The 26,500-nt window shown below is 35.7% G+C and overlaps 3 protein-coding genes across 3 annotated transcripts in view; 2 read left to right on the forward strand and 1 right to left on the reverse strand.

Annotated features, from left to right (window-relative positions):
- The window catches only part of LACRT (lacritin), a 618,678-nt gene that overhangs the window by 213,878 nt on the left and 378,300 nt on the right, over window positions 1-26,500 (forward strand). The window lies entirely within an intron of this gene.
- On the forward strand, window positions 4,751-5,692 carry LOC101392539 (olfactory receptor 9K2-like). Its single transcript, XM_004429457.2, has one exon. The coding sequence runs from the start codon at window positions 4,751-4,753 to the stop codon at window positions 5,690-5,692; it is 942 nt and encodes a 313-aa protein (XP_004429514.2).
- LOC101401742 (olfactory receptor 9K2) lies at window positions 14,341-15,297 on the reverse strand. The gene has a single exon (XM_004429170.2). It carries the CDS (start codon window positions 15,280-15,282, stop codon window positions 14,341-14,343), a length of 942 nt encoding a protein of 313 aa, XP_004429227.2. The 5' UTR covers window positions 15,283-15,297.

The following is a 26,500-nucleotide window of genomic DNA, read 5'->3' on the forward strand; positions in this document are numbered from 1 at the left end:
CTGGAGGAAACAAATGGTCAACTGTCAGTTCAGTGGTACTTTCAGTTCTCACATTCTTCCCCCAATGCACCTGCTATTAATTTTAGAATCTTCGAATAGTTGTTCCATGAATTCAGTCCAAGTTTGAGAACTGCTTTAAAGAGAGACAGACAAGATGCAGTGTGCTAACTACATCTACCCTCTTTTGTCATTTTTTAAAGTTATTTTCACCAGAAATATGGTTCTGTATTAGGAGTTTTTAGAAATCACTATAAGGATGTCCTTCCATTGTCTTCCAGTCTGCATTGTTTCTGACAAAAAGTCTACACTTTAACTTCTGTTTGCTTGTATGGAATGTCTCTTTTTCTCTCTGGCTATTTTCTCAATGTTTTCTTTTGCACTCATTTTGAGAAATTATATTCTGTTGTGCTTTCATGTGTTTTGTTTTTGTTTTCTGTTTATCCTGCTTGGATTTTGTGAATTTTCTTACATGTATATGCCTATAGTTGTCATAAACTTTGAGGAAAATTTGCCCACTATAGCTTCTAATATTTTTCTGGCCCCACTTCTTCAATTACGTTTGTAATATTTTCTCGGTTGTCACTAATGTCTATTCATTTTTTATCTCCCTTAACTCTATGCTCATGTTTGTTTGTTTCTATTGCTATGTATTCAAGCGTACAATCTTTTCTCCTGTAATGTGTAATCTGCTTTTAAATCCATCCTGTGTATTTTCAGTTCAGATATTGTGTTTTCCTGTTTTAGGATATCCATTTGTTTCTTTCCCATATTCTCCATTTATTTTTTCATTTCTTCACATTTGCCATTAAATCCATGTGAAAATTTATGTGTCTACTAATTTATTCATCTATGTCATCCCTGCATATGTCTATTGACTAACTCATATTCTCATGCTTTTTCATAGGACTGGTCGTTTTTGATTGTATACCAAACATTATAAATGTTGTATTGTTCAATGTTTAAATTTTAGTTTTGTACCTTTAAAAAGTATGAGAATTTGGGTTGGTAGGTAGGTACTTACAGATCAGCTTTATCCTACTGAAGACTGTTTTTAGGGTGTGTTAGGTCTGTTTTAGGGTAGAATTTACTCTAGAGCTTGTTAAGCTCAACTGCAAAGCATAACCCTTCTGGAGTCTTAACTGAGTGTCCTATATCTTCAATGAGGTCTGCACTTTAGACACTGAAAATTTAATGTTTCCCGGCTCTATGAAAGCTCTTAGAATTGTTTGGCTTACAGCTCACAGGCAGCTGTTATTTTCCTCAGATATGAGGATTTTGGCCAGATTCATGGATTTTCTCTTAGGCATATACAAATTATTATTCAGCCAAAAATTCACTATAATTCGTTTTTAGTTTTTGGAGATCTTTCTCAGCATCCCTCTTTCCTTTTTAGTAAGACGTCCCACAAATTTGAGCTGCCACAGTCTCTCTAAAATTCTTTCTTACTACAATCTTACTAATCTTTCAAAGAAGCAAAGTTAAGCCATGTGAATATTCTATATTATTCATCTTTTTTCTATTTAACTAATTTGTATCTATATTATTTACCTTCTTTTATTTTTTGGTTTAACTTGCTGTTTTCTATTTCACATTCTTAAGGTAGATTAATTTATTGATGTTCCCGCTTTTCTCCTTTATAATATTTACATATAAGGCTTTGTGTATCCGTCTAAATACTTCTTTTTCTGCATCCCAGAAGTTTAGATATATCATAATTTATTATAATTTAGTTTGATTTCTTTTTACTCACGGATTTTTAGGAAGTGTATTTTGTGTGTGTGTGCGTGTGTGTGTGTGTGTGTGTGAGGAAGATTAGCCCTGAGCTGACATCTGTTGCCAATCCTCCTCTTTTTGCTGAGGAAGATTGGCCCTGGGCTAACATCTGTGCCCATCTTCCTCTACTTTATATAAGATGCCACCACAGCATGGCTTGATAAGTGGTGCATATGTCCGTGCCCCGGATTCGAACCTGCGAACTCTGGGCCGACGAAGCGGAGCATGCGAACTTCACCACTATGTCACCAAGCCAGCCCCTAGAAAGTGTTTGTTTTTAATGCCCATGCCCATAGAGCTTTCCAGTTGCCTAATTGTTATTGATTTGCATATTAAGTTGACATGATCAAAGAACATACAGTGAATGATTTCAATCTCTGAATTTGTTGAGGGTTTCTTTATGTCTCACCTATTGTGAATGCCAGTACATGTTTCTTATGTATTTATAAGTAGTAGCATGTTGTTACGGCTAATGCTATTGTAAGAAGTTTAAAGATGAGAAAAAATATATTGGATTATAAAGATTAGATATCCAAGCTCCACCCCATGTACTTTCTAGTTGGAGATGTTGGAAAGTTAAAATGTCTCCTGCTACTAAGGTTCTCGACACAGATTTTGTTCTACCAATTAGATCCATACAAACTCAGAATTCAGAAGGGCATTATCTTTCTGTTTCTTTTCTACCACTTAGGAAGGTTGTGGAAACAAGTGGGCCTTTTTCTGCAGCAATGTTGAGCCCGCCAACTTCCTAAAGGAGCTATTTTGATGGATGAGGAAGTAGTGGCATCTTTTGATTCTGTGTATCTGATCCATAGATCAGAGTTATGGTGCTATGTTTTTAAATCATAACTCCGATGGTAGCCCTCTTTGTGAATTAATCCTATATCGCTCCAGGAGTCATTAGAAGAGTGTCAGCCAGAAGTTCCTCCAGCCTTTCCAAATTCGATAGGCCTCAATTCACCCTAAGGAATAATTTCCTGTTTAAAATACCTAAACTTCTTTCTTTTCCTACACAGACCAACTTTTACTAATACTGTATTATAATAACGGGAAGCTCTGGTCTCATAGCATTTTGCTGTCTTTACACACAAAACAATTCCAGAAAAATTCAAGAATAATATTTAATTAAAAGAGGGATTTTCAATAATAGGATTACAATTAACTTATGGAAAATTTATAAAAAATGACATCCTTATAATATTAGGCTCATTAAATAGAGTATTATGTCTCTGGCTATAATCTAGTCTTTCAGTCACACAGTAGTTATTAAAGAATTTTTAAATATAGATTCTGATTTCTTATAAATATTTTTACTAAAGATTTTAAAATAATTTTACTGAATGCTATCATTTCTTTCATTATATTTTCTAACTCTTTAGTATTTATATATACAAAAGTATACAATGTGCAAAACGTTGCCTGATTCTGCAATTTACAGGGTATTTACTGCATCTTGAAATATGTCTGCATCAAGAAAAGACAGGTAAACAATAATTTGGAATAAATTATTGTCTTTTTTAAACACAGCATTGTAATTTGCTACATAATTTAAAATATTCGCTTATCTAAAACTTTTCTAATATAGTATAAACTTTTAAATCTGTTTCTCTATGCCTATCAATACGTATGCTGTGATAATTACTAGAAAGATTTTCTTTGTCAATTAAGAAAGTAAGTCCAGAGAAACTTCCCAAAGGATACACACAACCAGAGAAGAAAGAGTTCCTCGTACTTGGACTATTATTAGACTATCTGCTTGTCTCTGAGTTACTGCAGTCCTCGTGGACAACAGCCCTGGAGCCTGCACTCATGTCTCCATAATTGACTCTATGATTACTCCTCTCCCAGTGGAATCCATGCCAGAGGATGAGCAAAACTTCAATGCTGAAATATCTGAAAAAAGATTTCACAGGAATAACAATAACTGAGGCCATCTCAAACAACCACTATTGATACTGTCCCAGATGATCATGGACTCTGGATGACACAAGGTTCTATGCTCCTTAAATATCCATGGTTATCCCGCTATCCTTATTTTAAGACATATAAAGTATACGAGAATTCAGGAAGGAATTTTCCTTTATATATACATTCCTTGCCCTGACTGAAGAGTGAGATCCCGTGAATTGATGCAGCTTTGGTAGAAAGTCATCTATTGCAGTGTAAGGACTGGACTGTTCGCCAGCTTCTCTGCCTGCTTCAAAAAAGGGCTAAATGGTTGTGGCACTTTTAATTTAAACAATTATTAATGGATATGAAATGTTTATAATGATGCAATCAACATGCATGTAAATGGAGGAATGACCTTCAGCTGAGAAAATGAACACATATTTGGAAATAGCTTTAGAGAATTTTATTTTAACTAGGCTTAGTGATGTTTTGGTGCCATTAATTTTGACATACCAATAACTTATCTATTTTTATTCTGTTTTCAAAGATGGCTTCAGTAATAATGGAAACTAAATAGATTGAGGAAAAATATTTTTAAATATGTTTATTACCGTAATATAATGATTCAAATACTGACTTGGCTATCATAATAGATCCAAAACTATCACAGAGATTATGTGTAAGCTCTTATTTGAGATTATATCTAATACTCCTATTCTAGATTATGTGTAATACTCCTACTTTGTATAAATATCATTATTTAACTATAAATATATTAAGAATACAAATTCAGAGTGTGAGTAAAATTACACAATAAAATATGCCGCATTCTTCTGGAACTCCCCGGGAAAACATGATTTACATACAATAAACAAAGAAATTTCACTGCTTATTAGAACAACAGTCTCAGAACACTAGTGTTATCTGGTCCAAATTCTTGATTCTTCATGACTTTAAAATTGTTTCATATGCAATATTTAACTAAATTGTAAGTAATCTATTTCTACATATAAGAGAGTATTTATGTCACTAGAATCAAAGCCAAGATTTCATTTGTTTGCCTTGTTCCTCTCAGCAGGTTTCAGCCATGGGTGACAGGGGAACAAGCAATCACTCAGAAGTGACTGACTTCATTCTTGTCGGCTTCAGGGTCCGCCCAGAGCTGCACATCCTCCTCTTCCTGCTATTTCTGCTCGTGTATGCCATGGTCCTTCTAGGGAATGTTGGGATGATGGCCATTATAATGACTGATCCCCGGCTGAACACACCAATGTATTTCTTCCTAGGCAACCTCTCCTTCGTTGATCTCTTCTATTCGTCTGTTATTGCACCCAAGGCTATGATCAACTTCTGGTCTGAGAGCAAGTCCATCTCCTTTGCAGGCTGTGTGACTCAGTTCTTTCTCTTTGCCCTCTTCATTGTGACTGAGGGATTTCTCCTGGCAGCCATGGCTTACGACCGCTTCATCGCCATCTGCAACCCACTCCTCTACTCTGTCCAGATGTCAACACGTCTCTGCTCTCAGTTGGTGGCTGGTTCCTATTTCTGTGGCTGCATCACTGCAGTTCTTCAGACCAGCATGACGTTTACTTTACTCTTTTGTGCTTCTCAGGCCATAGATCACTTTTACTGTGATTACCATCCGTTTCAGAGGATTTCTTGTTCTGATCTCTACATTCTTAAGGTGGTTTCTTTTTTCCTAAGCAGCATTATTATTTTGCCTACCATAATTGTCATTATTGTGTCCTATATGTATATTGTGTCCACAGTTCTAAAGATACGCTCAACTGAGGGACGTAAGAAAGCCTTCTCCACATGCAGCTCTCACCTAGGAGTCGTGAGTGTGCTGTATGGCTCTGGCTTTTTTGTGTATCTCACTCCTGACAAATTTCCTGAACTGAGTAAAGTGGCCTCCTTATGTTACACGTTAGTCACTCCCATGTTGAATCCTTTGATTTACTCTCTGAGAAACAAAGATGTCAAGGAAGCTCTGAGAAAGATCCTGGGGGAAAAAAAGATTATTACTTAATTCTTTTTTAACATTGAAATAGCTGAAGGACCTGGACATCGTGACAATTTGGGGAAGCACTGAAGCAAAGAATGCACACATTGGTCTTAGAAATATTTAATCTTAGTAGCCTATTTATTTGAATTCCACTTACAGCTGAAAAATACATTTGGACTATATTTTGCCTGCCTGTTGATTTTGGAGAGGAATAGGATTTCTACATATTTCAACCTCATTTTGGGTAAAGATACTGAATGACAAGTCATTTGTCTTTGGGGAAAATATATTCCTAGTTTCCTGTTGGCTCTCTGAGGATGTTATTTGGGATGTATCATTTATTTTGAATCAGTAATATGTTTTGTAGATATGTATGTAATTGGTAGAGATAACAAAATATGATATAATAAGGAGACAGAACAAAATATCAGATTTACTGAAGAAATCTTTTTGAGTGCTCAGTGACAGAATCAGATACTCTGCAGGGCACAGAGTCCTAAGGATGACATGTGAGTCACCCTTAATTGTCCAGAGACTGAATGAGTGACGCATTTATTTCATGGTTTCTCTTGCTTGGATCATTATTATTCTGTCCACCATCAAATATCTACTAAATCAATAAACTTTGCTTGCAAATTTTCCCTTTCACAAGAAATTGTAATAACAATCCAAAAGAAAATATTTTTTGTCATATATGCCTTTCTGAGCATTAATTCATCAAATTGATATTTATTGAATTTTGATGCACTCTTTGCCATATGAATACCCCTAGGAATAAGTAATTTCTATTCTTAACCTCACAATCAAATGAGGGAAAAATAGCTGAGTAGAGAACTAAACTGCCACATGGTAACCCCAGTGAAAAGACATATATAGAATAACACTAAGGGAGTGGAGTCTCTAAAGTTGAGTGGTCTTAATGGTCAGGGAAAACTTCCTAAGCACATTTTTAAAAGTAAATAGAATTGAGCCAGATGAAATAAACAGTTTCTGTGCAAAGGGAAACAAACAACTGTGTAGTGAACTGCATAAAGTTTAATAAGTGATTTTTAGTGCACAAGACAGGGAGTGAGAGATGAGACTTCAAAGGAAATTCATGGAAATCGTGCAGATCAATATGACAAGTCAAGGAAGGTGACCTTTATTCTGTAGGCAGGGGGTAAGCACTGGGGATTTTTAGGAAAGGCGGCATTGTGTTCAAATTGGCATTTTACAAAATCACACTGGTAACTTTGTGGAAGATAAATATTCACAGGGAGAAGATGGTAGTCACAGAGAGTCTGTGGTCATCCAAGTAAGAGCTTGTGGTGGCTTTAACAAGGGCAGTCTTGTTAGAGATAGTGAAGAGAAGGACTCTGTTTAAAATGGCAGGTAAACTAAGCTGGATATTGATTGATGGTTGAGAAAATGAGAATGAGGGAGCAGTGAATAATGACTTCTAATGTTTGAGCATCTGTGACAGCGGAAACACTACCTCATAAAATGAGGAGGAAATAGAAGAGGAATAAGAGTAAATCATTAATGTAAGAGTTAAGGAAATGAGCTCAGGAGTCAGAAGGGGCTTTCAGATTCTGTTTGTGCCTCTGTAGCTTTGCGCAAGTTCCAGGCTATCTCTGCACTTTCATTTCCACGCGGAAAATGGGTGCATAACAGCATCTACATCTTAGAGTTACTTGAAGGATTAAATTACGTAAATTTCATATAAATTTGTTAAATCTATAAATTTAACCGCTGTCAGATTTATTCTTTCCTCATGTCCTTGGTACTATGTCCTGTTAAGTCTGAGAGAGGAAGGAAATAATTTTCTCTGCCCCTTTCGCTGACGCTCTGCCATGGAGCACCCCCAATTTTCCAAGCAGACCTATGTTTTAATTTCCACAGACAGATCTTGAGTAACACTAACTTTGTTACTTCAGGCTTTACCTTTCTTTCTGCTGACAACTAACAGAAAAGATTTTTTAAATGACCAAAAGAAATGAACAGAGCCCCCAATTAGATGCAAAATAGTATCTTAGCAAATACTGTATCTATTTATCTCTCTACTCGTGTCTTTCTTTAAGAATCTCCTTTACTGTTAGCAAATGTCTCCTCTTTCATCCACATTTTTAAAAATACGGATTACTGGGGAATATAGGGGACTCACTAGCTAGAAACACTTTATGAAAATTTTCAGGTAAGTGGTCACTGTGTCTTGTCTCTCTCCTTGAGATGAAGCAGAAAGATGTTTAGGTTGAAAGAGGCACATTGTCCTAACCCTCCTCTGGGAGCACAATGCAGAATTCTTCAGGCAGCACTCTGAGTCCTGCGACGGAACACGCCTGCAATGCAAGAGACTCCTGATTCTTTATAATCCCAGCCCACCCAAGACCCAAGCACAGGGTCCTTGTTCATTGCATATTAGTAGTCTTACATTAAAGTGAGAAATAATTCCTAACAATAGAGTTGCTGTTACTGGAGAAGAATGTCCTCCTATGTTCACCTTGTACTGCATGACCCCCAAACACTATCAGACCCCACATATACACATAAGTCATAAATACAAACATAATCATAATGTCTCTCTTTCTCTCTCTCTCTCTACACACACACACACACACACACCAGAATACCTTTGAGAAAAGTACTAAGAATGGTCACTGATTGAATCACCCCCTAGAGCAATATATGTCCAATGTCATCCAGCTGACTCAGAAAAGAATCTTCAGGCTGAGAAAAAGGCTAACAGACCTCACCATAAGAGGATATGTATAACAGTTTTTCAGTGCTGACTTTTTTCCTTCCTTTCTGGATGTCAAGTAATTGCTGTCATTGCTACAGGAATTAAATCAGGCATATTCTGTTCTCCCTCCTATTTGGAACTTACTCTTCTCATTTTACTTTTGACTCAAGGACTATGGATGTGCTGTACAGAGTAAGTCTTGAAAGCAGGGATGAAATTGAAAAATGATAATAAAACCTAGCATGTTAATAAAAATTAATCAAAATATATAAATAAATTCATACATACATACTTACATATGTATATGTATGATTCTCTAAATATGATATATGCATTATAAGACTGTTTATAAAATCATCAAAGTTGTAGTACAAGTCATGTACAAAATCACTTTAATAATATTTAGCTAATTTTTGGATTTTGGAATTCTTGGTTATTTTTCAAAACATCATTGTTAGTACCTAAATAACACCCTTATCCAAAACATTATGCAAGCAAGAAACTTCTTCAAACTCATCTAGTGACTTCCCATAAAATTTATAATTACAGCTGATGGTGGTGTCAATAACTAGTAAAGTTTTCTTAATTTAAATGATTGTGTTTATGGTGGTGAATCTTCACTCACCTGCTGCTACACTAATGACAATTACATTAAAAGGTTTTAGCTGCTTTTACCATTGAGATATTTACGTAATAAATATCTTCTATTGCCTTGAGTAGTTTCCTGTTCTTTAGGACAAATTAAATCTTCAGTCGAAAAAAAGACATTTCTGAGTCATTGCTCTAAAATGCAAGTCCTTGGATCTAAAAAAACAGCTCTGCACACTATTATTTCTCAAATACTTTATTGAGGAATAACTTGTGTGGAATAAACTGTATTCAATCAGAGTGTGCAATTCTCAAATTTTTGACACTTTTATACATCAGTGAAACCATCACCACATCAAGAGACAGAACATATCTATCACCTCCATAAAATTTATCGTGTCTCTTTTTAGTCCACGCCTCCTACCAAATCCATTCCAGATAACTAGTGATCTGATTTTTTTTGCATATATATATGTATACACACACACAGTATGTACTCTTTTGTGTTAGGATCTTACACTGAGTAAAATGATTTTAAGATCTATTCATTTTGTCACGTGTGTAACCAGTTCATTCTTTTTATTACTAAGTAGTATTCCATCTTCCATTGAACACATACCAAACTTTGCTTTGCCCTCTTAAATTGATGGACAATGGAGGTGTTTTCAGTTCTTAGATATTGTGAATAAAGCTAAGATGAACATTCGCACTTATGTATTTGAGTCCAGGCACACTCCATCCCTTCCCTTTCTCAGCCCACCATGATAGAAAGTCCACTTGTTCAGGCAAGTTCAGACAAGAATACAGGAATTCCTCTTCCCCTAGATCCCAGTCAAAGGCTACCATATCACCTTGAGAGTATCAGGCTGCACACATTTCTTATTCCCTCCAGATCCATGTTGCAGAAGCTCTAGTCAAGGTGACAGCAGTTAAAATGTCTAGAGATCTCTTCCTCTACCCAGCCCCATTCATAGGATAGAAGTTTTACACCAGGCGTGATAGGCCAAGAATAATGGGGCACCAATTTTAGTTGCCCCAGTTCAAAAGATAGAGGTTCTATGCCAAGAGAGACAAGCTTATAAGACCATAGGCTTCTGACCTCACCCAGAATCCTGCTCATAAAGCAGGGGTGTCACTCTGAGAGAACAGCACCATGGTTCCTGCTCCAGTTCCAGAAAAGCTGAACACAGGTTTTACCTAGCAAGAAAGGAAGGCCATAAAAATAGAGGGCTCCAAAGCTCTCCCCCAGTGAATTCACTTTATTTGGAAGACAGTGTGGGAAAGTTCAAACATAAGGGAACTCACAAACATAACAAATATTTGGTAATAAGCAATTAAAAGGAGGTTGGTAGCTCCACCAGAGCAAAAAGCTAACTGTCGATCAACTAAAAGATTACCAAAGAGAACCAGGAAAGGAGACAGCTAATAAGGGCACTCCTGCAGCTGGAACAAACCTCAAAGACTGGCTTTAAAGACTATCCTTACAAAGCGGACCAAATTTAATTGGATCAGGCTGCAGAGCAACACGTCCCAGATGTTTTCAAAACAATGGACCAAGAAGAATTAGTGGAGGCTATCTGCTCAGTAGAAAACCTAGAGAGGCACAACACTCCACAAAATGATCAGAGGAAGACACAGCCAAAGGTGGCCCTGATAAAACCACTGTCATCCGAGAGTAACTGTGCACAAGTTAAGGTTGTGCCTCTGAGAAGTGACACCAGAGGCCTCTCAGAGCAAACAGAATTCAATAAAATTGGTCAGCAGAGTCACTGAAAAGTAAACAAGTGAACACCACCAAAAATATAGCTGTTATTTTTAATAATTACTCTGGAGTTTAAAGGTACAATAACTGAAAGAATGTCATATAGTTGGAATCTTACAGCATGTAGCTTTTTCAGATTGGCTTCTTTCTCTTAGTAACATGCATTTATAGTTCCTCCATGTTTTTTCGTGGCTGGATAGCTCATTTCTTTTTAATGCTGAATAATATTCCATTGTCTGGATATACCACAGTTTACTTATCCATTCACCTACTGAAGGATATCTTGATTACTTCCAAGTTTTGGCAATTATGAACAAAGCTCCTATAAACATCCAAGTGCAGGTTTCTGTGTGCACATAAGTTTTCAACTCAATTGGGTAAAAGCCAAGCAGCATAATTGCTGGAATGAATAGAAAGAGTATGTTTAGTTTTGCTAGAAACTGTCAAATTGTCTGCCAAAGTGGCTGTACTGTTTTTCAGTCCCACCAGCAATGTATAAGAGTTCCTGGGGCTCGCATGCTCCCCAACATTTGACATTGTCAGTGTTTTGGATTTTGACCATTCTGATAGGTGTGTAGTGGTGTCTCGTTGTTTTAATTTGCATTCCCTTATGACATATGATGTGGAATATCTTTTCATTTGTTTATTTGCCATCTGTATATCTTCTTTGGTGAAATGTCTGTTAAGGTCTTTGGTCCATTTTTTAATCAATTGTTTGTTTTCTTATAGATGGGTATGCAGTGTTCCTTGTATATTTTGGATATCCTGTATCAGATAGGTTTTCTGCAAATATTTCTCTCCAGCCTATGTCTTTTCTTGTCATTCTTTGACAATGTCCTTCACAGAAATTTTTAATTTTAGTGTAGTCAAACTTATCAATTGTGTCTTTCATGGATCATGCCTTTGGTGTCGTATCTAAAAAGGTATCGCCATACCCTTGGTCATCTAGCTTTCTTCTATGGTATCTTCTAGAAGCTTCATAGTATGTGTTTTACACTTAGGTCTATGATCCAATTGAGTTAATTTTTGTGAATGGTGTAAGGTTTACATCTAGGTTCACATTTTTGCATGTGGATGTCCAGTTGTTCCAACACTGTTTGTTGAAAAGACTATCTTATCTCCGTTGTATTACCTTCGCTCTTTTGTAAACGATCAGTTGGTTATATTTAAGTGGCTCTATTTCTACTCTCTCCATTCTGTTCTCTTGATCTGTTTTCATTTTTTCACCAATATCACACTGTATTGATTACTGTAGCTGTGTTCAGTCTTGAAGTTGTGTAGTGTCAATTCTCTGATTCTGTTCTTCTCCTTCAATATTGTGTTGGCTATGCTGGGTCTCTTGCCTCTCCACATAACCATTAGATTCAATATCCAAATTTTGTTGATATCCACAAAATAACTTGCTGGGATTTTGAATGAGATTGCGTTAAATGTATAGATCCAGCTGGGAAGAACTGACGTCTTGACAATATTGATGTCTCATTGCTCTTTGCTGGTATCTGGAAAGGGATTGACTTTTGATTATTAACCATGTATCCTACAAACTTCCTATACTCTCTTACTAGTTTCAGGAGTGTTTTTGTCAATTCTTTCATATTTTCTACATAGACATTCAAGTCATCTGTGAACAAAGATAGTTTTTTGTCTTCCTTCCCATTCTGTATACCTTTTTGAATTAGTTTGCCTGGGCTGCCATATCAACATACCACAGACTGGGTGGCTTAAACAACAAATTTATTTTCTCACAGTTCTGGAGACTAGAAGTCCAAGATGAAGCTGCCAGTGGATTTGGTCTCCTCTGAGGCCTCTTTCCTTGTCTTGCAGATGGCCGCCCTCCTGCTCCCTATTCACATGACTGTCCCTCAGTGCACATGCACCCCTGGTGTCTCTCTGTGTGTCATAATCTCCTCTCCTTATAAAGACACCAGTCAAGTTGTATTAGAGCCCACCACAACAGCTTTATTTTAATTACCTCTTTGAAGGCCCTGTCTCCAAATATGACTGCAGTCACATACTGCAGTACCAGGGGGTTAAGCCTTCAACATATGAGTTTGGCAAGACATAACTCAGCCTGTAACACATTTATTACATTTTCTTTTCTATTGCATTAGCTAAGAATTCCAATAGGATGTTGAAAATGTGTGGCGAGAGGGAACATCCTTGCCTTGTTCCTGATATTAACTGGAAAGCTTCTAGTTTCTCACCATTAAATGTGAACTTAGCTGTAGATTTTTTGTGAATGTTCTTTTTCAGATTGAGGAAATTCCCCTCTATTCTTAGTTTGTTGAGAGCTCCTTTACTTTTTATCTGTTTGTACCATCACCATGCACATCATTCAAGTTCAGAAATGGTGAGACACACCTCCTTTGGTACATACTAATTAGTGAATATGTTCTGTATTTTACCTGTATTTTTACCAGTAATTTTTCAAATGAGCATTTTTTCACTTACGTTGGCATACTTCAAGCCCACATCACTAACAAGAACTGATACAGCATTTTCCCTGACTCTAATCTTATCCCCTTTACATATATCTTCCACATAGCCCTGACGATTTTCCCTAATTACCAACCACCTGCTCTCAGGTACTCACCTTGCAATCTCTGTGTTTGTCTTTGCATACAAACCTCTAGATTTTAATTGTCTGTCCAAGGATGTAACTCTTACACTAAATTGTAAGCTCCCTAAAGAACGAGGTTATTTATACCTGAGCCTACCACAAGACCAGAATATAGTGCACAGGTAGTCAATAAAATTAATCAAATAAATAAGCATTCACCAGCATGGATGAGTAAATTTTGGATCACACTCTGTTTTGATGACTGTCTTGTTTCTTTAACTTTAATAAATGTTCCTCACAATAATTAATACAGGAAAACATTATGAAGATCCAGATAGAGGGAATGATTTCTAAAAATGTTTGCATATCTCTATCTCCCACTTTGGTTCTTTATACTATGTTCTAGCAACTAGTAGTACCTTAGAGCTCTCCACATGTCTGACACACACAATACACAGTCTTCCCAGTTAATGTATATAGTGAAGATAAATTATTGTTTGTATCTTCATATTATTATTTCCTCTCAATATAACACATATAAAATCCTTGATTTGAAGTAAAAATTTAATAACTCTTTTATACTAAAGAAATTAGTTACAAAATTGGGAGCTGTTTCATTTAAAGACATACGTTGGGCACTATTGTCTGTTATCAGTGATTGTGTGTAAGGGGAGGAGCAATTCCAAAGACAAGCACCAGACAAAATGCTGCTTAAAACTATGATAAAATATAATAATAGTACTCAGAGGAATGCCATGAAAATAAATAGAAATCAATTCTGTGACATAAAATGTTATTTGAGATCAGTAGGACGGTTCATCTTGAAAAATGCTCCTGTAATGTCCAGGACATCTCCAATATCCAGGACGTTCAGGATTAACAATGTCTCAGAGGGAAAAAATAATAATACATGGGAAGGGTACATCACCTTGAAAAAGCTTCTGATAAGGTTTTTATGATGTTCAGGAGAATAATTTTCACTAGTGGCCACAAAGAGTATGAAATAAACAGCCACAACTCCTTTGGTGGAAGGGAAATAATAATCACAGAATAGTATTTTTCTTCTCTAGAAATTTCTTTAGAGCTTCTTTGACGTCTTTGTTTCTCAGAGAGTAAATCAAAGGATTCAACATGGGAGTGACTAAGGTGTAACATAAGGAGGCCACTTTACTCAGCTCAGGAAATCTGTCAGGAGTGAGATACATAAAAAAGACAGCACCATACAGCACACTCACGACTCCTAGGTGAGAGCTGCACGTGGAGAAGGCTTTCTTACGTCCCTCACTGGAGCGTGTCTTTAGAACTGTGGACACAATATACAAGTAAGAAACAATGATAACCATGATGATAGGCAAGGTAATGACGCTAGCTAAGGAAAAAGAAACCATTTTATTGATAAAAATGTCAGAACAAGATAGTCTCTGAAGTGGGCGAGTATCACAGTAAAAGTGGCCAATGGTCCGAGAAGCACAAAAGGATAAAGTAAATGTCATGCTGGTCTGAAGAACTGAGCTGATGCAGCCGCAGAAATAGGAACCAGCCACCAACTGAGAGCAGAGACGTGTTGACATCTGGACAGAGTAGAGGAGTGGGTTGCAGATGGCGATGAAGCGGTCATAAGCCATGGCTGCCAGGAGAAATCCCTCAGTCACAATGAAGAGGGCAAAGAGAAAGAACTGAGTCACACAGCCTGCAAAGGAGATGGACTTGCTCTCAGACCAGAAGTTGATCAGAGCCTTGGGTGCAATAACAGACGAATAGAAGAGATCAACGAAGGAGAGGTTGCCTAGGAAGAAATACATTGGTGTGTTCAGCCGGGGATCAGTCATTATAACGGCCACCATCCCCGCATTCCCTAGAAGGACCATGGCATACACGAGCAGAAATATCAGGAAGAGGAGGATATGGAGCTCTGGGCGGACCCTGAAGCCAACAAGAATGAAGTCAGTCACTTCTGAGTGATTCGTTGTTCCTCTGTCACCCATGGCAGAAACCTGCTGACAGGCACAAGGAAAAATAAACAAATGAACTCTTGGCTTTGATACAAGCTACAAGCAATCTCTTACGATATTAGGATTTACAAAGCTATTCTACAATTATTACTCATTTTAAACTTATAAAATTAGTGTGACAAATTGACAAATTTAAACCAATTCCAACTTATGATGAATCAGGTTAGGTTTATTCCTTAATTCATACAAGCAGTGGAATTAGATCTTTTTTCTCTGAGTCTAACACAATGCCTTTCTACCCAAATGCCTTTCACATTTGCAGAACTATCACTTCTGTATACATGTCTGACTCATGATTTACGCACTAAATTGAATGTCATGAAGCAGTGATTGGAAGAAGGCACAAATAATTTAATAAATGGCATTTTGGATGCCATTTCGGTGTCTGGGTTTGGAGATAGAGGAGACTTCAGTAGTCTAGTTTAGGAAAACTTAACTTTGAGACCTTCAGTTAGAGTACCAGCAGATATAAAGAAAGTGACTAAGTTTGAAAACTACTTAAGAGGTGCAGTTACTTTTTGTTGGTAATGGGAACTTTGGATTCTGATATAAGCTACATAACTTATATAAAATAAGTTATATACTACAATAAAAGTTCTGCACAACCAAACACAAAAATCATTGGCACTCACGTGCCAGGATTTCTCTACCAGATGGGCCTCCTAAGCTTTTTCATCAAGACAATCTCCCTGCGTTTCCTCAGCCCCCGGCTCATAGTTTTCTTAAGAAGGGACCTACAGGCAGTCTAGATAGAAGAATGACTTTAGAAATGGATACTGAACACAGGATACATACGAAGGAATTGCTGATTGCATTCCTATTTACCCTGGATATAACTTTCATAGTCATCATTAAGCATTTACTAGACAGCTCAACTAGAATTTTGAGCTCCTTGTAGTAACAGTATGGTCACTCTTTCTCTCTCCTCAGGGCTTTAAATGCACAATTCCACGAGGACAATAATAATAGCAAATGTTCATGTGGTACTTTTTATATGCCAGACACTTTTCTCAATGCTTTCATAGTAGTTCATTTAATCCATACAACAACAATATGAGGTGACTACTATTATTTACTCCAGCTTACAGATGACGAAACTGAGGTACAGAGAAATGAAGTCTTTTGAAAGCCACCTACTAGGATGGTAATTGGAATTTGAAGCCAAGAAGTGTGGCTCCAGAATCCATGCTCCTGATCACTGCCTGATACCACCTGTGATAAGGAGCCCTTCCTGTTCGTTTACCTGATTTACTTCTACTTGAACTTCAGAGTTCAAAGTTTCTTATCTTCAAAATAAATTCCCCAATTCTTCAACATGTGTTAAAACAATTGCATACATCATGCTCCCAAGAATAGTAGCTATTATCACCATGTTTTATATTAAATATTAATAATTCCTCACTTGACAATAACTTCCTTAAGATGAAAACTTCCATTCATCCTCCATACCTTCTGTGTCTGGCAAATGGCAATTAATCAATACATATTTATTATATAGATAAAGGTTGAATGATAATCAAGCATGCAGAATCAGAGAAAAATTTGAAGACTCTGTAATACTGCAGTGGTGAGCATGGGTTTAGGTTTCAGCAGAGGTGAGTTCCAGTGCTGCTTCTCTCATTTTCTAACTGGGACCTTGGACCAGTTACTTATGTAACTTACTTACATCACTTGTATCACTGACTTATGTTATTTAAATTACTGATGCAACTTTTTCCAAGTTACTATACCACTGCATCCTCATATAAAGGAGGGATAAAAATAATATAACCCTCAAAGTTTTTTTGGAGGTAGACAATGAGATAATACATGCAAATGACTTAGCACCTTTTATGACAGAGTAAGTACTCGATAAATATTAGCCAGTCTTATTTTTATTAACTTTCTGTAATCAATCCCACAATGTACACTAAAATCATAAGTAGTAATTAGGTTGAAAATTGATGATACGTTTAGGGCTTTTTTGGATAAACCCTTCTAAGTTGAGGGAAGGAGGAAGGAATCAGAGAAACAGTAAAAGTTTAGAAAGATAAAAAAATCTGAGAAAAGTGTTATATTTTCCCTGAGCAAAAGATGACTAATAGGAGAATGGCATGGTGTATTATTTTTATACTTTTATTAGTCACCAGCGCCATCAAAAATAAAATTTACAAATAATTGTATGCTAGAGGAAGATTTCAAATACATTATGCTCAGGTTCTGGGGAGATGAAAGATATTTAAGCAGTGAAAAGAGATCCTGGATTAGTCATGAAATATTTTTTGAAAAATGATGTATCTTATTTTCCTTTAGTCTCACCTAGGAGCAAGGATTCAGATTGTTTTAATTTTTGAGATTTATTCTTATTAAAATCTCTCTAATGTTAATGTTTATGACTGAAGACATTTATACCTAGAAGAGGGAGAATTTCTCCCAGAGTAGCCAACAAACAAGTAGTCAGTTTGTGACTTATTATTAGTCAAAAACTCACATGTTTTAAAATTTGCTTTTACCTTGTATTATTTGGTAATTTGTCAGATTCTGCAAAATGAAGCAAAAGAATTCGACACTTTCCTCTTCTTATTGTTTTAATTCTAGAAAGGGTAAACATAAAAGTAATTAGTAGCTAACAACTACAAGTACTGAAAAATCATCACACCAAGATAAAAAGAACTCTCCTCCCCCCAAAATTTCCAAATGCATTTTCATTATCCCAGTTTTTGTTTCTTCCCATAGAGAAATTTGACGTATTTTCCTTATTGCTCTATTTGAATAACTGTCCTTTTTTTCAATAGTTGATTCCTCCAAAATTGCTATAGTCCCTCATAGAAGAGAGACAAGGTGAATTTTCTAAATGAAGAACGGCTAAAACTGAAATAATTCCAGGAATTATATTCTAAGGTTATGCAAAGTGAACCTGAGGAATCGGTCTGCAGAATATCCTCTCTTCTGCATTTTTTGGTGCTTAAATCTTTTTAAAGAAGGAAAGGAGATTGTTGTGGATACATAACTAGAGGCCTTGAGACATCTAGAATCCCCAATAACCTGCTGAAATATCAGTGGCAGTTCTCCATAAGGGCTTTGGTTTTGGCACCACAGAGTAACTTTTTCAAATAATTGCAGCACTGAGGTTTCCCTCACCTTCTGGGAGATAGTCCTACTGGGAGAGAAGGAAGCGTGTCACTTATTAAGATATCTAGGATTCAGAGACAAAGTCCATGAGGACCACAGAGACTCTAGACTAAAAAAGAAGAAGAAAATAAAGGGACAAAAAAAGAGCCTAATAGGAGTCAAAATGCATATTTGAGTTTTTTCTTTCCTTACTGTGTGAATCCTTTGGGAGGGACCGAAAGGATCTTTCAATCTTGATTTCTTCACTGAAAAAGAAGCATTTCAACCTTTCATGACAACAAAGTTTTTGGTAGGCAAACAGAAATAGTTATGAAAGGAAATATTACCCTTCATAATACAAGTTATAGGGAAACTTTTGTTCCTGGTCATAAAGTTCCTTTCATTTTCACCCAAAACTCTCCATATTTATTCTTTAGCTATATTTTGTCCATAATAATGGATAATAAGAAGTAGACTAGCATGACCACAGTAGAGGGGAAAAGCCAACAAATCTCCTCTAATTCATTAAGTAAAGGTTAAATGGTGATTGACTGGATCTAAAGGAAGATTCACTTTGTATCTTTAATTGCTTTAAGGTTGTTTATCCAAGTGTCATGTATTAAGTTAATAATTTTCAACATTTGCTGTATAGTCCTCAAAAAAGAACAACCAACAATCGCATAGAGACAGAGATTGGATTAGTGGTTACCAGAGGGTAAGTGGGGAGGGAGGAGGGCAAAAGGGATTAGGCACATGTTTGTAGTGATGGATTGTAATTAGTCTTTTGGTGGTGAACATAATGTAATCTATACAGAAATCAAAATATAATGATGTACCCCTGAAATTTATATAATGTTATAAACCGATGTTACCACAATTAAAAAAAGTTAACTGTTCTATATCAGCCAAAAATTCCCCATTTGTATTTGATAAAAATTAAATCATTAAGCTAGCTGCCATAAATACATATTACGTAAGAGAAGGAGAATGAGTGAAAAGGAAGAAAATAATAGTGGCTCATCAAGTCCTCATGTATACAACTGGTAAAAGGCAATAGTTAATATTTTTCTTTCCATATTCCCCTTGGTCTCAACAATATCCCCAGTGTGAAGAAGTTGTTTACCTGGTAGGTAACGCAAATTTTTACTGATGAAGGATCAGAGCCCTTGTGGTATGGTCGTATTGACTTGCTGTAGTAGTTTATTAATATTTACCACCAGACATGGCAGTCTTAAGAGGCATTCTGTAAAATTCCCCGGTTTACCACTCTACCCCTCCTTGTCTCCTTTCTATTAATATCTTTTTGCTAATTGGTATCAGTTACCCAAAAGAATACATCATTTTGTTTACCTGTTGGTTCAGTGAAATGCATGCCCAAGAGGCAGGAGCAATTGCTGTGTTCCCTAGTAAAATTATCCCTCTGTTGGGGAGTGAGTATACTAATTCAGCAAAGCCCAATGTCATAGGGGTAGGAAGGAAGAAAAAGTTGAGAGTGGGCTAGTAGGTTTTATAATGGTGGTTCCCACTTTTACCCACTGTACTTGTGTCAATAGTCTGATCAGGAAAGAAATATCCTCATATGTTGGTTCCTAATGAAGAGCACAGACCATATCCTGGATGAAGTTACTCAACATTGTAAAGTGCTGACAGCCAGAAGGTCCAACAAGTGAGTCTTCAATAAGTGACTCCACCATTCCATAAGTTCATCTGATTCTGTCTGACTAGGTACATGATAATTCTATTGACTCCCATGGGTATGAGTACATCACCTTACTTCTCTTCTTGTAAAATGAGCGCCTTGCACCAAAGCAATAACAATATAGTATAATAACATAAGGCATTTGTTGACTCCTGATAGGGTGGTATTAACAGAAACAATTTGAGAAGGAAGGGCAAAATGATATCTAGAGCCATGCCTGGAGACATAGCTAATTATCCTTGATTGTAAAACTAAGGTAGTCAGTCTGAAACATGATGACTGACTGGGAGACTCATATACTTATTCCTTATACACTTATCAGGAACTTATTTTTTGTAGTAATAACATTTAACATGAGATCTACACTTTTAACAAATTTTTAAGTGTGTAATACAGTACTGTTAACTATAGTCACAATGTTATACTGCAGATCTCTAGAATTTGTTCATTTTGCATAACTTAAATAAGTTGAAATCCATTAAATAGCAACTCCCCATTTTCCTCTCCTCATTAGCCAGTGTAAATCACCATTCTACTCTCGTCTTCTATGAGTTTGACAATCTTACATACCATATGTAAGTTGAATCATACAGCATTTGTCCTTCTGTAGCTGGCTTTTTCACTTAACACAACGGTTTCCAGGATCGTGCATTTTGTCATATATGACAGAATTTCCTTCCTTTTTAAAGCTGAATAATATTGCATATATATACCACATTTTCTTTATCCATTCATCTGTCAGTGGACCTTTAGGATGTCTACATCTTTTTGATGAGTAGCATCAGAAAATTGGGCACACGGCATTCGCAGTTTCTAGGTCAGCCTATCTTGAGCAACCCAAGTTGTTGAGTTCTCTCTATATTATTGATGAGAACCCATTGAATGAGCAATTAAGTAGACGGAAAAGAGGCTAGAAGATAATGGGTCATTGCCTTCTCCAGATTACTGAGAATCTCCTCTACACCTGATGTAATTTACCAAATATTTATGTGGGAAATTAATATTCCCAATTCATTTTACCATTCGGGAAGATCCATCTACAAACAGACCACTTTGTCAATAATCCTTCAATCTAGTTGTTTCCAAGTTCCTGGACACCTAGCTGAATGATTAGCCCACCACACCTAAATCATTGTAAGTAAGTATCCTAGACCGTATTTCGGGCAATAAAACAACAAAGTATGCAGCTTGAAACTATGTCCATTAAGAATATTTTCCTTACCAGTGCCCTTTAGGGTACAACCTTGAGTTGGCTTAATATGATGCAGTAGTCCATTTCTAGCTGGTGTCATATTACATGCAGCACCATCTATGAAACTGGCTGAAAACTTATTTTTTCTCAGAAAATGTGAATACAAAATGCCCCACATGATCATATGTAGATTGAAAGAAAGGTGGCAAGGCGACAGGAGCTGGTACACTGGAAATATGAGCCACTTGCCCACAAAATTACTTCTGACCTTAAGATACATTGAGACATCGTGTGTACAACTTCGACATAATGACACAGTGCTTCTCTATAAACCCAACTGCATGGTTGATAGATTAGATTCCACTATTCAGGGTATTGGTCACTTGATCTCCATAACAAGGAATACAGTCTCTATCAGGACCCAAGATAGGAGCTGTTTCTCAAAAGGAGAACTTGGATAAAACTTGATTTCCTATAAATCCTTAGCAGCCAGTGCTGTGATTTTCCAGTCAGAGTTTGCCACAGTTTCCACAGAATATCTTATTTTCAACAAGGACTCAGAGCATCATTGGGTGTTCTAGTTCATGAGTTCCAAGTGACAATGCTCCTCATTCTGAATCGTGAACCAGCTGAAGATAACTGACATTTTATGGAACCAGGTAAACCTGGGTGCAACATGGTTGCCCAAACACTAGGAAGCCTTCTATGTTACCTCCAAAATTCAAAAAGTATTTAACTCCTCGTACTAAATGTGTGAGTGGTACAGCAAACTTTCTTTCACTTGGAAGGAAACGAATAAACATGCCCCAGCTCACTGGATCCCAGAGTTGGCACATTCCTAAATATTCATGTGATAAATCTCACATCCTCTGTCATTTAAGTGACTTACTAAGGAATATAGAGTATCAACTATGGTACAAGAAAGAAAAATTATAGCCAATATCAGTCATTAATATAGATACACAAAACCTAACACAATATGAGCAACAAAAGGAAAGAAAAGTAATGTATAAAAAATGTGGGTCAAATAGAACAAATTTTCAGTTAGAAGATGAATAAATCTGGGAATTTAATGAGCAGCATTGTGATTATAGTTCACAACACTGTGATAAATACTTGAAAGTTGCTAAGAGAGTAGATCTTAAATGTTCTCTCCCACAAAAAAAGAATTGAATATTATGTGATGTGATGGAGGGGTTACCTAATGCTATAGGGATAATCGTGTTGTAATATATGTGTATCAAATCAAAACATGTACACCTTAAACTTACACAAGGTTATATGTCAATTATAACTCAATAAAGGTGGAAAAAAATAAAATCTCTACCAAATTGCACTCCTCACAGGAATGTAGAAAATGTTCTAACAATAGAATATTGTGTCATCATTCCGTTAACGGATAAAAGAAGAAAACAATAATATTTTCAACAGGCAAGGAAAAGAATTTGACTAAATTCAACATTTTTGTTATTATTATAAATTCAGCATTTATGTTATTAAAAAATCTTAATAAACTAAAAGTAGACATAAAAAAGAAATACAGAAAGACTTGTAGAAACATATTTTTTAATGAGAAACCATTGGAAACCTTCTACTTAAAAAAAGGGATAAGACAAGGATATCACTCCCAATCCTTCTAGTCTTCATTTTACCAAAGGATTATAGCCATAAAATTTTTAAAAAACAAATAAAAAATTAAAGAAATAAAATGTAATTTGTAAGTGTAAAGTGAAAATAAAAATGTAAAGGGAAAATAACACTCATTATTTTAAAACATAAATATTTTCTCCATAGGAAATCTATGTACAAATTGTCACAGTAGAATCTTCTTAAATTTACCACCAATATTTGCAATACATGCTAAATCTTGGTTTAGATCGTCTAGTTTTCATGTGGTGAGTATTATCACCGTGAGTTACCCCCTCCAACACAAAAGAATGTTATTGTGCTATATACTTAGGATTTGTGTATTTTTTTATACTTTTATAAAAATTAATAAAAACAAACGTCCTATCAATCTTTGTACATATCCGTGTGTCTACTGATTATGAGTATTATACAACCAATGAAACATGTTTCTATTACTACCATTTTATTTGTATATAATTATTCTAGGAAGATTGTATTTTTCTTTTTGATTTGACAATTAACCATATTGTGGACTTGCAAAACAGGACCACATATAACTATGTAAAGCTAATTAAACACAGGGAATACAACAATTATAACTATTTGCATCATCACTTCTCACTCATTACTGCCATGTCATCATAGATGACAAGACAAGGGAGCAGCCATATTAAAAATTCAAGAAATACTTGGAACATAAAACATCATTTTAAAGTTTGTTTTCCTTCTGCATTCAGGATCTTAATTAGGCTAAAGCAATACCAAAAATATTATCAAAGGTGGCTGGTCATTACTTGAACATTTAAGCATAGGTCATAGATGTTTTGAGATAAGATTGCACTCTTTGCATTATAAATTAGAGTGGTAATATTCAAAATAAGCATAGCTGTAAATAATTATTACACTTTAGATTTAGTAAGAGTAAGAGCTTCTATTAAAAATGATTAGGGTATATAATAGAAATCACAAAGAAAGTAACAGGCTCTCAAGAGGCCATCTCTTGGTGAGACAAGGAGTTAAAATTATCAAGTCCAGCAAACAGAAATTTTGTTTTGTTAAGAGAAAACTCTATATCGAAAGTTTTTTTGGAAGTATTGTTTTATCCTTTTGAAAAAATTTATATGCTTCCTTAAAACTGAATTTATACTTTCTTTTCTAATTTTTTAAGCATATAAAAATATAGTTAAAAAATTAAAGCCATTAAATATAGCTTTAAAAAATATAAACCATATTGTATATGACAGTATACATGCCACAAAGAATTTGCTCTCTTTATTGAAACTTTACAAAAAGCCAACATGTTTTTTATAGACAAGTATACAGAAGGGTAAAACTATGCTTAGTGCTGTTCTATGTTTGTATTATTTGTCATTATCAAGTTAAATTTCTTCATAAGCTGCTAATGTGGCAAAACATTTCATATAACCAAATATTATTCATTTATTAATTTAATATCAGTCTTAGGTTTTGAAGTCAATAAAAGATCTTGGAAATTATATCTAATTTGACAAACTGCAGAAGAACACAATCACTGTTGGTATTAACATTTTATCGGAGAGATTTATTATCCAGGGATTATACATGGAACAATTACAACCAGATGATTGGCATAATTCCTTGGAGTTTACAAAGGCCAACTCTAAAAATATGTACTACTATTATTCAATAAGCTAAGCATGTATACTTACAATTTTATCACCTTAGATTTTTGTAGAAATGTGATAATGTATATAACCTATAAAAGCAGCATAAGATATCCTGGAGCTTAATTTAATTAGATTTTCAATGAGAAATTAACCCAAAGTTTACAATAAATAAAGTATTTGGATTGTATCATATTTTTTGTGATACAAGATATAAGAGAAGATATATAACCTAATTATCAAACCATTTGTCCTTGTATTTCCCTCTGGCACAATAGTTTTTCCTTATTTATCTATAAAGTAATAAAAATGTTTAAATATTTCTATTAGTACATGTTTGTGACTATTTGTTTTTAGACTACTGACCATTTTATATCTGTTTCTTATCTAGCAATCCTCCATTACCACAGTTTCTGTTGTTGTTCTTATTTGGTTAGTTGGTGGGTTGGTTGGTTTTTTTATAGTGTCAGCTTTTGGGAGAGGACAGCTCTTCTTACAGACATTGGAAGTTTATCCACCCCTTTCTCTCTAGGAATTATTCACTTTTTTAATTTTTATGGAAATAAATCAGAGAAGCTTGAATAGAAGGCAGAGCTCTTTGTTCTCCCAGCATGGAGAACTAGCTTTAATTCATTAAATAATTTACAAACACTTCCTTTCCTTTGATGTAGGTCAGTCTATTTGATTTAGATGTCCTTACATTGAATGAATATGATAGATCCCTATAATGAACTAATCTTCAAGAGTGACCCCCAAAACTGACCACAGGTATATGGGGTTGTAATTACATAGACTCTGTTGTTGAAAAGTTTAATTATCTTCCTTCTTTAAGGAGAAGAGAAACTCATCTTAGATGTACTCAGATAACTGTCAGTAACGGGTTTACAGCTTCAAGCACAGGTCAAGGAGGACAGAGCAGACAGGATTCTCTCTACAGCCTAACTAAAATAGGAGCAGTGGAGTATGATGTGACGTAGGGAGAGGTTCTCAATTACGTGGTTACAATTGGGCTGCAATCTTGATAAGCCATAGTTCCCATGGGCTGGTTGTGAAAATCTGAGTGTCTCAGTCACACAAGGATTTTCAGAAGCTTGCAAACTGACATGTGAACAAAGACAAGATACCGACCTTTCAGCATTCTCCACTTAGTAGAAAAGAGCAGATATCTACAAAAACAACAAAAAACAATTTTTAATATATATTAATACAGATCAGCAGTAAACCAGAAATAACTCATAAAGTCATATTTGCTGAAGTTTGCAATTCAGCAGTAAGGACAAGATGGCCAATGATTGATGAAACAGATTCCCAAGGTTTCTGCCCCTAATGGAAGGAATAGAATTAGACTTGGCTAAGGATGAGATTCACAGGGAAAGCCCAAGTTCTTGTTATTGATGCCCAATGAGACTAGTCAATCATCAGATTAGTCAAAGGAAATTGAGGAAGATTCTAGGCATCCAGAAATGCTGCAGAATCAGGTTGCATTGTTAGCTTGGCAAAATGAAAACTCAGAAAGGAATATGGGTGTATCTTGGTGGAATGATTATATTAACTGTCATAGAATATACAAAGACAGTTAAGGCACTGAGAATTTACCTCATGTGAGTAAATACATGAGGGGGAACAGCTTATGTAACAAACTTGTCTCGTTTGTCTATCACAAACGACGAGGAAAGGACTTACAAAAGCAAAAGCAAAAAAAGATTCACAAGTAGAGCCAATAGTGTGCATGTAACAGGGCTTGGTTTACCCACTTAAGATGGTTGGCTGCAGCAGAGCTGAGCGAGGGAGGAGAGCTGACCCTCAAGTCCATTTGTGGCTTTTTCTGGGAACTATGTTCACGCATCCACTTTATTACGTTGGGTGTCTTACGAAGAATGTACTGACAGTGTCCTTTCTGTCTCGTAGCAGTAAAGACAAACCAGAGCAGTGAACCAA

This window comes from Ceratotherium simum, chromosome 17, assembly GCF_057802395.1.
Source record: "Ceratotherium simum simum isolate JZ-2026a chromosome 17, ASM5780239v1, whole genome shotgun sequence".
NCBI lineage: Eukaryota > Metazoa > Chordata > Mammalia > Perissodactyla > Rhinocerotidae > Ceratotherium > Ceratotherium simum.

Bases quoted from the DNA above. Each gene is read 5' to 3' on its own strand.
- LOC101392539 (XM_004429457.2), top strand. From the start codon at position 4,751: ATGGGTGACAGGGGAACAAGCAATCACTCAGAAGTGACTGACTTCATT.
- LOC101401742 (XM_004429170.2), bottom strand. From the start codon at position 15,282: ATGGGTGACAGAGGAACAACGAATCACTCAGAAGTGACTGACTTCATT.